Source organism: Scleropages formosus, chromosome 7, assembly GCF_900964775.1.
Source record: "Scleropages formosus chromosome 7, fSclFor1.1, whole genome shotgun sequence".
Lineage (NCBI taxonomy): Eukaryota > Metazoa > Chordata > Actinopteri > Osteoglossiformes > Osteoglossidae > Scleropages > Scleropages formosus.
This window is the reverse complement of record NC_041812.1, coordinates 24,199,044-24,212,157: the sequence shown is the minus strand read 5'-3', so window position 1 is coordinate 24,212,157 and position 13,114 is coordinate 24,199,044. Positions and strand designations below refer to the sequence as shown.

The following is a 13,114-nucleotide window of genomic DNA, read 5'->3' as shown; positions in this document are numbered from 1 at the left end:
AGTATTGACTCATTTTATTTAAACACTGACTGTGAGCTTTATTCATTTGGTTTTGAATGATTTTTTGCTAACTGCTTTTAGAAACTGAGTTCTACAAAATTCAGAGAGGTATGTTAAAATATGAATATCAATATGCTAAAATAGTCAGCAAGAGCGGTACACAAAAGTTTCATTTTGGTGAATTGTCTATTTCTTTTCACAAAAGGCTGCACTAAACTCTAATCAGTGGCGTCATAAAAATGTCACCTAATGATCACAAATGATAATTGTACAAACAAATGTGAGTTCTAATTCAGTTAACTTACTTGGTATTTATTGTCAAATTTACCTTTGGAATATTTTGGAGACCTAATTTTACAGAAGGAAATGTTGTACACCAAGCAACTCTCATGCCGGCATTTATTTATTTATTTCACCGCCGGCTGCCTGCTATCCACCCGGACCAAGAAGTAGTACTGGCTGTTTATCCAGTGGACAATTTTGATTTTGGAAGACTACTTTTAACTGGGTAACTATTTTTCACTACTCTTCCCCCTCTGGTGAAATGTAATTATTGCTTTCCATCAGTTGTGCTCTGTAAGCGTGACCTGTCATATTTCATAAGACACACTTTCCTCCTCGCCGATTAACATTCCTGGCCAATCACAATACAGGAGTGAGGTCCTCAGAAGAGACCCGGGTCTGTCTTAAAAATGCCAGAAATGTACACTACATATTCTGTTGTCGGAGTTTGGACGAAATCAAAACACGTATGCAAGGCACTCCCTTAATATGAAAGATTTGTTTTCTAAAAGCAGAATTAATTGCAAAATGCAACTGAATGCAGTTCAGTGGGAGTATTCTTGCAGGCAAATCGCGAGGGCGTTCTGTTACCGATGTCTACTTATTAAAGGTACAGTGCGCGTATGACACCTGCTGAGCTCGACTGTCAGTGAGCCGGCGGAGTGTAAGTGCGAGACGTGCACCATGGGGTTGCTGAGCGTGGCTGGCTGGGCGCTGCGGAACGGGGCGAGAGCGCTTGATACCGCCGTGAGGCCCTGGCGCACATCAAGGGCATTGAGCTGCTTGACCGCTGCTGTACATGTAAGTTTCTGGAAGTTTGTTGACTCTCTTATTATTTATACTATTTTTTTAATTTGTTATAATGTTAAAATTTATCCTCATGAAGTATGTAGAAATGTACTACATAAAAGTACTTTTAACAATTGTGGTACTTATGTTCATTCAACTAGTATGTGTGACATTTTACGATGATGTGCTCCCCGTATTATCGCGATATTTGGGCGCAGCGGTAAGCGCAGTTTCACACGATAGTCCGCGATTTCATACTGTATCCATACAAACTAGCCCCCCCCCCCCCCCCCCCCCCCATGTAATATTTGTAATATTCTAACAACTTGCTGGAGAATGTCGTGTTTTACTCTGAGAAACGTCCTAATCTGTTGAAACGGAAACGGATTTTTCGCCTGAATAACTTTTGCGTTGACGTGACACCGTTATTTTGTCAGGCTGCGTTTCACTTGAATTATGAATTGATTTGAATTCACATCAGTTAATCTTTGTTTGTTTGACCTTCTAGCGTTTTCCTCAAACTCAAAGTGATATTATCATTATGCACCATTTGGCTTGTCGCCAAACTGTGTATCCGTCCCCTGCGCTGTTTTGCCTCAGAAAAGCTCCGAAAGGTTGGTTTTTGTCTTTCAACTCACTTTTACATGACATTTCGTCAGAAACGAAGCGCTCACACATACTGAGTACTCGTTATACACAGTAGTTATATTAGTATTAATAATAATACCTTTTAATATTAACCTTTAGTTTGTCCGAGGTGACTTACAATCATGTTGCATCTAATTTTTGCAGTGATGCTATTTATTGTTCCTTTTTTCATTAATAGGTTTTGGCAAGTTCTACTCAAAGGATGGGAATGCACCTGGAGGCGAACGGCCTGCTGGGGGAGGCCAAGGTTGGGTATTGCGCCAAATCCTGCTCTCGGAGTTCGGGTGTGGATGCTTCTTGTTTTTCATTCCAGTTGAATGAATATTCCTGTATGTGATCAGTAGAGGTGAACTCTAAGGACTCTCATCCTGGTGGAGAGGAGAAGAAAAGCAGGAGGAAGGGCTCCAATTTGTGGACACGCCTACAGAAGGTCAGTGTTCGCATTGCGGGGCAGTGTGTCAACAAAACTGAAATACTGCATTTTATTGTGGAGTTGGTCATTGGCTGCGCTGGGTAGTTTGATGCTTAGAGATAGGGTTATTGCAAATCCAGCTTGGCAAAACTCTGAATTATCAGTGTTTTTTTGCTGCAAAGTGGGTAGTATGGCAGCTTGTGGCATAGTGGTTAGGGCAGTAACCTTCCTGTTGATTCAGGACCTAGGTTTGAATCCTACCTGTTCTAGTATCCTTGATACTTAACACCGTATTAGTGCAGTAGAAATGCCAGCCTGGCTAAATGTAATTGCTCATAACAGTTATTTCAGTAAGCAAATTAAGTGCATAAATGTTGATGGAGTAATAAGTAACTGTGTGTCCCCTCCCCCTCTGGCCTTACGCCCTGTGTTGCCGGGTAGGCTCCGGTTCCCCGTGACCCTGTATGGGACAAGCGGTTCTGAAAATGTGTGTGTGAAATGTGTGTGGGTGTTACAGTGATGAGTGCTCCTGCCCCTGCTTACCTACTGTTGGTAATTTCTGTCTGTCTCTCTTAGGGGGACTTCCCCTGGGATGAGAGGGACTTACAGTACCTGGCCATTGCTTTGGCAGGAATGGTGTCTGCATTCCTGTACTTCTATTTCCGGGAAGTAGGCAAGGAAATTACCTGGAAGGATTTTGTGCAATTCTACCTGACCAGGGGACTGGTGAGTTTCATCTGAAAATGACCAGCTCAGCATCACAAGCTCTGCACTCTAGGGATACACCATGAATGGTTTCATTAAGATCTTGATACTATTTCATTAATGGAATTACAATTTTTGATATACAGGAAGAGACCAATTTTTATCAAGGAACCAGGAGACCTGTCGACATCCTGGTTTACTTTAGGAAAGTAGGCTTTTTACTAAGTTTTATTTTGGTACTTTAAAATGTAAAGCTTAAGTCAATGGTTATTGCCTACAAATGCATCAGTAGAACTGCCCCTAGCTATTTACAAGACTTGATCAACCGCTACACCCCAAGCAGGCCGCTTCACTCATCTACTTCTGCCTGCTTCGTGGTCCCACGCACTAAAGGTAAAGCACCGAGGTTCTCGGTTCTGGCTCCATTGTGGTGGAATGACCTCCCCCTCTCACTCAGAACTGTTGAAACTCTGTCCACATTTAAGAAGGGTCTAAAAACTCACCTCTTCCAGACTCACTTTGCCCATGATCTCTTAAGCTCCTGTATGGTGTATAGGCACCGTAACTTTATGATCATGACCAAATAAGCCTTTACACAGCTGCTACTCCTGTATTGTATGTAAATGTTTGTTTACCTTTAAAAAAACAAAAAAAATATAAGAAGATGATCAGCAATTGTGTATTCTGAGATTGACGCACCCACTCGTGCAATGAACATTGGTACATAAAGTGGAAAGGAACAAACTAAGTTTACTTAATCACATGTCTGCAACTATGTCTCTTTCTCCTAACGTAATGCACAAGTTGTATTTCTCTGAGATGTACGCTGCTTTGGAGAAAAGAATCTGCTAAATGAACAAATGTAAAATTGACTTTATGTTTAATGCAATGGGACCTGTGTATAGGTGGACCGCCTGGAGGTGGTGAACAAGCAGTATGTCAGAGTCATTCCGGCACCAGGGGTGAACACCTCTAATGTGGTAGGTGTCAGGAATCTGTTCTTAACTGGGATTTACTTAAACAAAATTTCTTTCAGACATTTGTTGCAATCAAGTGAGGTATAAAAGTAACAAAATTCAGGCAGTTCCTCTTAGAAACCACTAGAGGGAAGCAGCAGATTGTTGTCTGCCTGAATTTAAACTTATACGCTGATCTGTCTGGTAATCAGACTGTAAAAGTACCGAAGTGTCAAATTCTTTCACAGAAGGAGGAAAGATGTACAAATTATTTTTCCATATGTTTTAGTAGTGCTGAATTAGTACTCTTTTTTTTTTTTTTTTTAAAATAAAACTACTACAATATCTTTGTTTCTTTTGCGTTCAAATTCAATAGCTTGTGTGATACCATAAATGTTTTCCCACTGTGTGAGGACACTAGTGACTTGCTGTTGTAAAAGCCAGGGCCTAGTGCATCTCAAACCTGCATTTTTTGCTGCGATTCTAGAACTATGTGTGGTTCAGCATCGGTAGTGTGGACATGTTTGAGCGCAACCTGGAGGCAGCCCATCAGGAGCTAGGTGTAGAGCCAGCCCACAGAGTGTCAGTGATCTACAGGTCTGAGAGTGATGGGTGAGTATGTATCCCTGAGAACTGCAGGGTCCTGGAGGTGTAGGAGAGATGGGCACACATATCTGCAAGAGTGGGTGGTGCAGCAGTGAAGGGTCTGCAGAAGTACTGAGCGACTGGTCAAAACTTCCATCTTTCTTGTATCTAACAGGCTATTTTTTCTTACCTTTTTGGTCTTTCTTGTCATCTAGGTCTTTTTTGAGGAGCATGATTCCCACCTTTCTGCTGATTGGGTTCCTCCTCTTCTCCCTGCGCCAGGGACCTATGATGGGAGGTGCAGGTGGTGGCAGTCGAGGAGGGCTCTTCAGCATGGGAGCGTCTAAGGCCAAGATGTTAAAGGACAACATCAATGTCAAGTTCAAAGATGTGGCTGGTTGTGAAGAGGCCAAACTGGAGATCATGGAGTTTGTCAATTTTCTAAAGAATCCCAAACAGTACCAAGATCTTGGGGCCAAAATACCCAAGGTAAATGTGCAAAGGAAAAGCCTTACAAATAGGTAGTCCTGGAATATTTCTTACAGAAAAACAAAAGAATTGTATTTTATGAGTTAATACTAGTCTGGTCAATTTCTGGTTCCTCTGTTTTAGGGAGCTGTGCTCTCTGGGCCCCCGGGAACAGGCAAGACTCTTTTGGCAAAGGCAACTGCTGGAGAAGCGGGAGTCCCTTTCATCACTGTCAATGGGTCCGAGTTCCTTGAGATGTTTGTCGGTGTGGGGCCTGCTAGGGTGAGCAGCCAGAGTCATCATTGGCTCAAAATATTCTGCCACACTCAACTGCCAAGTTTGGGTTGAATGTATTGCACTGGAATGTAGTTTTGCTTTAGGGTAATATCAGTCCAGTGTGGACATTGGAGTTCATGTGTGTCTTTGCAAACTCCCCCCCCAGATGCATTCAGCGAACAAGTGTGATCTGAAAATGAGGTGCAATTCCCAATTCAATCTATCACTTCTTTGTCCAGCTCACTCAGTACCAGTATTCCCTAAGCATAGTCAAAGTTTTGACTAGTATAGTATGTTCTTAAATAAATGGGACAGCTGGTAGCATAGTGGATAGAGTTGCTACCTTTGGATCCAAGGGTTGCAGATTTGAATCTTGCTTCCAGCTGTAGTACCCTTGAGCAAAGTATTTACTCTAAAATTGCTCCAGTAAAAATTGCCCAGCTGTATACATGGGTAAATGTAAGTAGTCCGACATTGTACACCACTTTGGGGGAAAAAAGCTTCAGCTACATGTATAAATGGCTATGTCAATTGTAAAGATGGCTAAGAACATTAAAAGCAGTTGCGTTTCTCTGTGTTTGTGGTTGACTTGAAGGTTCTGTGGCATTGTGTTGAAGAAGGTGTAGTACAGTACAGCAACCTTCTTTCCTCACTGTTGTGTTCAAGGTGAGGGATATGTTTGCCATGGCGCGGAAGAACGCTCCCTGTATCCTTTTCATTGATGAGATTGATGCAGTGGGCAAAAAGAGGGGCCAGGGCAATTTTGGTGGCCAGAACGAGCAGGAAAATACACTGAACCAGCTATTGGTGGAGATGGATGGTATGTGTGTTGCTATTTATTTATTTATTACATGAGCTGTTTGGCAGGCTCAGGACAAACACTTCACACAGATTGTTATATGACAAGTCAATATTGTGTATTTGATGTTTCTATAAACAATAAAATCACTGCTTTAAAGTCAGCAATAAGCTGTAATCTCCTGTTTTCTCATAGGTTTCAACACGAGCACTAATGTAGTTGTGCTGGCTGGGACCAACCGACCTGATATACTGGATCCAGCCCTCATGAGGCCTGGCAGATTTGACCGGCAGATCTACATAGGTGTGGTTCTGATGAGGAATTCTGGGCCATAACAAGGAAATATTATTTTGAAAGACTGGAGTTTTGATAAAATGTAGAGTTATGTTTTCTCTAGCCTTAAAGATTTTGCTGCTGGTGTTCCATATTTCATCCTTAAATCATAAAATTATTGATCCCTTTTTTACTGTGAAAAAGAGTATTGATTCTGTAAGCAGTATGTTTGTGTAACCAGTAGCAGTGAGGTGTCATGTCTTTTAAACAGGTCCACCTGACATCAAGGGCAGGGCTTCCATCTTCAAAGTTCACCTGCGTACACTGGTGCTGGACAGCACTATGGACAAGGATGCTTTGGCCAGGAAAATGGCGGCCCTCACACCAGGCTTCACTGGTGAGTTCAACTTCCTTTCCTCTGGAAGGATGGAGAGCAAAGGGTCTTATTGTTGCCTAATGTTTAGGTGTTTTTGAAACCCTGATCAATGTTATGAGCAATGACATGCAATCAGAATGGGCATTACAGGTTGCTGTTTTATGAATGCTTTCTCATTTCACCTGACCTTTGATCTCAACCAGCAATGCATTGTTCTCAGAGCCTGGCCTATTACAGGTCCCTCTCATTTCAGGAGCTGATATTGCTAATGTGTGCAACGAGGCAGCCCTCATTGCTGCCAGGGATCTTAATACGTCGGTTGACGTAAAGCACTTTGAGCAGGCCATTGAGCGGGTTATTGGAGGTGAGCTGCGCTGCCTTTGGTGGTGGTGGTGTGTCTCGGGAGATAAAACCACATCAGCGGATGGACCACGAACGTGAAGTCCGAGTCACAGCTCTATGTTAGTCCTGTACCGCTAGACTGTGTGGAGAGCAGTGTGATCCCGATGGTCCACATTCTCGTATCCTCAGTTCCCAGTCACCTCTGCAAGGTTCCGCCTTTAGTTGCTCACGTGATCTCTGTGATGTTAACAAGGCATGTTCAACCGTGTCTCTCAAAAATGCCTTCATTTAATTAATAATCCACATGTTCCTTGCATCCATGCTGGCCCCTAATCATTAACAGCATCTCAGATACGCAGTCAGCCACAGCTGCTTGATTATTTAGGATTTCAGTTATCTCCATTAAGTCATCAGTCAATGTTTTGGTTGCTTGGTCAATATATTTCACAAGTCATTTAGGGTAAAGGCAACAGTGTTCCATTGCAGTGAGCAGATCCTGTTCATGTTCAAGATCAGCACAATATTATCACACGTGAGCATGGCTTTAACACCATATGTATGGGGCAGCATGTAGCGCACTGGATTTGAGTCCTACTCTCTCATGTGGTAGCCTCAGAAAAGGTATTATTCTGAACTGATACAATCTAACATGGTTGCTTTAGAAGAAAAATCACCAGAAGCACTAAGTAATGATGTTATTTGTGATTGATAGCTAATATTGTTTGGGCTTACAGGTCTGGAGAAGAAAACTCAGGTCCTACAGCCCACTGAGAAGAAGACAGTGGCATACCACGAGGCTGGTCATGCTGTCGTGGGCTGGTTCCTGAAGCATGCTGATCCCTTACTGAAGGTGTGGTGTCATCTTCCCCAAGCTCAGATGGTTGTTCAGCTTCCTTGTACAGCAGGAGGGATGCTGTGGAGTCTGGGGAGAAATGAAAACGTGCGCAGCATCATGTCTGCTGTGCTCTGTAGCCTCAAGGGTCACAACAGAGCAGATTATAAAGCTGTTCAGTGCTGGGATCAGTGCGCCCACTCAAGCTGCTGTACAGAACACTTAATGGATGCCAGAGTATAGGATCAAAAGAAAGCTGCAACTTCAGCAAAACAAACGACAAAGAATTCAGTGTTTGTGGTCTGTGTCATTAATGGCTGTGTGTTCTGTGTCATTGCTGCAGGTGTCCATCATCCCCCGTGGGAAGGGCCTTGGCTATGCACAGTATCTGCCCAAGGAGCAGTACCTGTACACGCGAGAGCAGCTGTTCGACCGCATGTGCATGATGCTTGGGGGCCGTGTGGCCGAGCAAGTCTTTTTTGGCCGGGTCACCACTGGAGCACAGGATGACCTGAAAAAAATCACTCAGTCAGCCTATGCACAGGTAGTGTGACGATTCCTTTGCTGTCCGTCTATTTGATTGTCGTTGTCCGGATAGGATTTCGGTAAACCTCTAAAACGTTGTTCTGAGGAGACTAAGTGAACATTCTAGTACTAAGTGAACATTCGTCCTTTATTCATAACCTGCATTCCTTGCTGGGTCGCTGTCATTCAAGTCAGTTTATTTTTATAGAGAGCTGTGCTTTAACACAGGCATAAGGCAATAAAAACAAACATCAGACAAAGAAATATAGAAGAGAGTTGACTAGAAACTATCATAATATAATGCTTTTATAGAGCTATAACTATGCCTACTGGCCATGGAAAAAAGGAATAAAAACTTTCAAACAAAAATCGAAGGAAGGGGGGAGAAAGAACCTCTGGGGGTCCAAGGGCCAGTGGCTCCCCACCCCTCCTGGGCATTCTAGATTAAGTAACAATTCTAAGTCAGTTAACAAGTAATAATGATCTTGTTGCTGTATGGTAGCTTAAATCCCCATCTTAGCATGGTACGTCTTGTCCATCATGGCAGTTGGTCATCATCTTCAGTCAGCATGGGGGGTGCGTCCATGACCGCCGGCCAGCCTCCTTAGGTCTTATGTAGAAAGACCATGCTCAACAAGAAGAAATGGTAATTTGTAACGTATAAGTAAATTTAATTTGCATTGGTGGGGGGAAGGGGGGACAGCAAAGTGGAATCACATTTCAAGGTGGAATGTCTCAGTAAATGTAATGTATTTGGTCTGTATGCAAGTCTTTAGTCTGGATCTGAAAACAGAAACAGACGGGGCATTTGTGACAGTAACTGGTAGAGTATTCCATAGTTTAGGTGCTCTATAATTAAAGGCTCGATACTGAGGTCTTATTGATCACAGGTACTTTAAGGTAACCTGCATCCAATGAATGAAGATATTGTGCTGGGATATAAGAATCAATAATCTCGCAAAGGTAAGCTGGAGCAATGCCATGTACTGCCTTATAGGGCAAAAGTAGGATTTTAAGTCTAAATGTGACCAGGAGTCAATGCAACGATTTAAGTACCAGTGTTACATGGTCATACTGACTAATTCTAGTGACAGTTCTCGCAGCAGTGAAAGAAGTAACTGAAAGAAGCATGACTTAGTCAAAGCATTTACTTGAGATACAAATTACAGCTTTCCATGCAACAGGACGCCCAAGTTCTTGATGCAGTCTACGCTTGAATACCATTTGTTGTAAAGATTGTCGTGATTGCGTCGAGAGCTTTGGCATCACCACCCACCATAAGTACCTCTGTTTTACTGGAATTTAGAAGGAAAAAAAAAAAATTTCTCATCCGTATTTTTATATTGGTAAAACAATTACATAAAGACACCACATGTCATAGATCATCAGGCTTAAAGGAAACCTATAGCTGTGTGTGTGATCAGCATACAAATGGAAATTCATTGTGTTGAACTGTCATCCAGAACCCATCTTGGAAGCTTATGGTCAGAGGTAGGGTACACCCTGGATGGGATAACAGTCCATCCCAGGGTTATTGTGCATACACCTGCTTATTCACACACAGACATACAGTATGTGCATTTTTGTTTTACCTGAAATACATGTTTGCACTGTGGGAGGAAACGGGAATACATGGAAGAAACCCATGCAACTTCCTGTAATCAAAGAAGTTTGAAATTATGTGTGATTAGACACTTTGCTCAGTCATGAAATCTTTATTCTTAATATGGCCTGATATCACAGAGCCAAATGAAGTGGTCTCATCTGTTTGTATGGTATGAGAATTTGCTTCCACAATCCATTTTCAGCTTAGTGAAGACTTCCATGTGATCATTATTGTATAATGTTTCTTGTAAGTAAAGTGGTACATGAGTGAATCTGATCATCCCAAATTGACCTGCAGAAGAATGCTAGCTCTGCATCCCCATACAGGCTGTAACACTGCGTTTAAGGCTTGCTGTTTGAAGCCGATGAAGCCTGTGTGCCTTTGTCATTCCAGATTATACAGTTTGGGATGAGCGACAAGGTGGGCCAGATGTCTTTTGACCTTCCGCAGCAGGGCGAGATGCTAACAGAGAAACCCTACAGTGAGGCCACGGCACAGCTGATTGATGAAGAGGTTCGGGACCTCATTAATGCTGCGTTTGAGCGAACCCGCAGCCTAGTGCTGGACAAGAGAGACCTGGTGGACAAGGTAGGAGACATGGCAGGAGAAACTTGAGTAGTCTTTCATTTGAGTGCTGTCATTTCGATCATGCTTTGGGGAACCTTATTGGAATACTCTTAAATAAAATGAACTGTCTTGACTCTTTTTCTTTTCACAAGCTGGTTATGCCACTGCTACAAGTCACTCTCTAACCTGTGATAAGGCTGGGTCAGGAGCATGGTGTTGCACACAGCACAGATCCTGTTTTCCTCTTGTGCTCTATAGGCCATCTGTGTGTATTTTTTTTTTTCCTTGTTTGAGGTTTTTAATAAATCAGGGCACAGAACCAAAGCTGCTGTAAATAGTTTTATTTATGTAATTTCTTTTTTTACAAGAGAAACTTTTGAAAGCTACATTGTTTGCGATGTTGCACTATGTCAAGTTTAAAACGGCACAATTCACGTGATACCCTGTTTTTTGCAGGTAGGCAAGAGGCTTCTGGAGAAGGAGGTCTTGGATAAGGCTGACATGCTGGAGCTGCTAGGTCCAAGGCCCTTTGAGGAGAAGTCTACCTACGAGGAGTTTGTGGAGGGCACAGGCAGCTTTGACGAAGACACAAGCCTGCCCCTGGGCCTGCGGGACTGGAACAGGCAGCGGGAGGAGGCCCTACAGGAAGGCCAGGCTGTTTAGAGGACACGGTAGAATGGGCATAGGAGAGAGAACTTCTCTGGGCCACTTCAGTGCATCATGGGTCAGAGATCCACTGTACTGCCTCCTTATGTTCAAGACCTTGTGGCTTTCGATTGTCTATGCAAGAATTTGGGAATGCAGGAGCCAGGCCACAGTTCATTACAATGATGGATGACACTGGATGAGCTGAATGTTCTTCAATGCCTTTGCTGGAGCAGCTGTCTGGGCATTTTTATGTTTGTTTTTATGTTGAATGCAGCAAGTCTGCATCATATTTAATGTAAGGTTTTGTGCCCACATAAGGTCTGAGTATATTTAAAATTAGAGAATATAGTGTTTTGTTGAATTGTTTTCCCTTTTGTGAAATAATCTTTGTATTTTAAGATGAATGTATAAGTGTATTTTAATGTTTGTACCATGAAAATACAGGTCCTGTTTAGAAATATCTTATTCATTACATGTAAAGTAGATATTTTTGTGGAATCTCGCATTGCACTGCATTACATTACATGTTACATAACACAGCAGAGAAGTACTTGTGAATAAGGTCAATAACTTAAAGGTCTTTAAAGAAGTTACCTATTTATTCTTTAAACAAGTTTACATTATTTTTGTTAAATTCAGCTATCTTTAAGCTTTTTTTAACTGTATCAATTTTATAAATGTATTCTAAGTTCTTGTCTCAGGAACTTCTGTTTATATCTCCATGTCAGTTATGTTTCACTGCATTAGATTTGAATCTGAACTTTCTGAATTTCTTGTGAATATCTACAGTTCATTTAGCAGTTATGGATCTCAGAATTTCATAGCACTTACATTTTATTTTTTTAGCTGACACTTTTTTTTTTCTTTTTCTCCCCTTCCAGACCAGCTTAAAATTATTTACCTATTTATACAGCGGTATAATTTTACTGGAACAATTTAAGGTAAGTACCCTGTTGAAGGGTGCTACAGCTGGAGTGGAACTTGAACCTCCAACCACCTGCAATGACTATACTTCCTGCTGTTGCTGCTTTACTGTGTCACATCATTGCTGTACGGATGGGAAAGACCGATGCCACATCTCCCTCTATATGCAGTATCCCATTTACTTAGGGCCATTGTGCAGTGATTCAATGTTGTTACTGAAGGCTTGAGAGTAAAATGGGCCATGACATTACTGCTCCAGCTTTCACGCGGTGGGCATAGCCACCCATGAGCACCTCATCACCATGACATTTGGTCCTTAGCACCCAGAGGCTCCTGGTTCCTACCCTCCGGTGAGATTCGCCAGATACCGTTTCCCTCAGTGCAGGAGTTCCACATATAGATAAATGTGGTCTCAACCAGGAATGGAATTGACTCGAGCTTCTGGAACTTTACTCCCAAGTTAGCTCCCAGAAATACCCCTGCTCTTTGTTCAAGCATTTAATGCAATTTTTCCATTTCTGAAGGCCATAAAATGTTGTTGTAAAATTGTAATGTGAGCGAGTGGCCAGCTGTTATGGAGAGGTCCCTGCTGCTCAGGTTCAATTAGACCTTCAGCTCTTGTGATGGGGGAGCCCAGCAGTGGAGTCTAAAGTGCTCAGGCCTGAATTGTTGTGCATGTGTTGTTTGTACACAGGCTGCGGAGAGGGGGTCACGCTGCCTCGCTGGGCCCTGGCTGTTATAGGAAGCTGGTAGCCTTGTTTTTATGTTTGTAATGATTATGGAAATGTCAGTGGACCAAATGTGAAAAGGCCTGCTGTGACATTTGAATGGGCAGAACTGCTTTGGCTTTACAGTATGGCAGGTGTTCTCTCATCCTTTCTCAGCAAAAGGTAGTGTACTGTTTCTTACAGAATGGGTTTGGGGGCTGTCAGATTGATAAGTGGTAAGTGGTGCTTTTACTCCATTATCTGTAATTTTGGATTCCAGTTGTATCAGTAGAATATATTGCAATAAAGATTATATACACTCTGCTTTATTGGGCTGTGTGCTTTGAATGGGTTTACCACTGAGTACATTTGGTGTGGTTCAGACACTGGCAGT

The 13,114-nt window shown here is 42.4% G+C and overlaps 1 protein-coding gene across 2 annotated transcripts; it reads left to right on the top strand.

Annotated features, from left to right (window-relative positions):
• The first annotated feature begins 912 nt into the window (after nt 1-912).
• LOC108926191 (AFG3-like protein 1) lies at nt 913-11,447 on the top strand. Of its 2 annotated transcripts, none has more exons than XM_018738759.2 (17): nt 913-1,083; nt 1,580-1,685; nt 1,898-1,966; nt 2,064-2,149; nt 2,708-2,857; nt 3,742-3,816; nt 4,280-4,404; nt 4,593-4,866; nt 4,990-5,127; nt 5,788-5,941; nt 6,116-6,223; nt 6,465-6,590; nt 6,823-6,933; nt 7,646-7,761; nt 8,087-8,287; nt 10,268-10,462; nt 10,898-11,447. In XM_018738759.2, the coding sequence occupies exons 1-17, from the start codon at nt 967-969 to the stop codon at nt 11,102-11,104; spliced, it is 2,358 nt and encodes a 785-aa protein (XP_018594275.2). In that variant the 5' UTR covers nt 913-966; the 3' UTR covers nt 11,105-11,447. The 2 variants fall into 2 exon arrangements, with proteins under 2 accessions (XP_018594275.2, XP_018594274.2); XM_018738758.2 differs by having other exon boundaries at nt 2,061-2,149.
• The last annotated feature ends 1,667 nt before the right edge of the window (nt 11,448-13,114 follow it).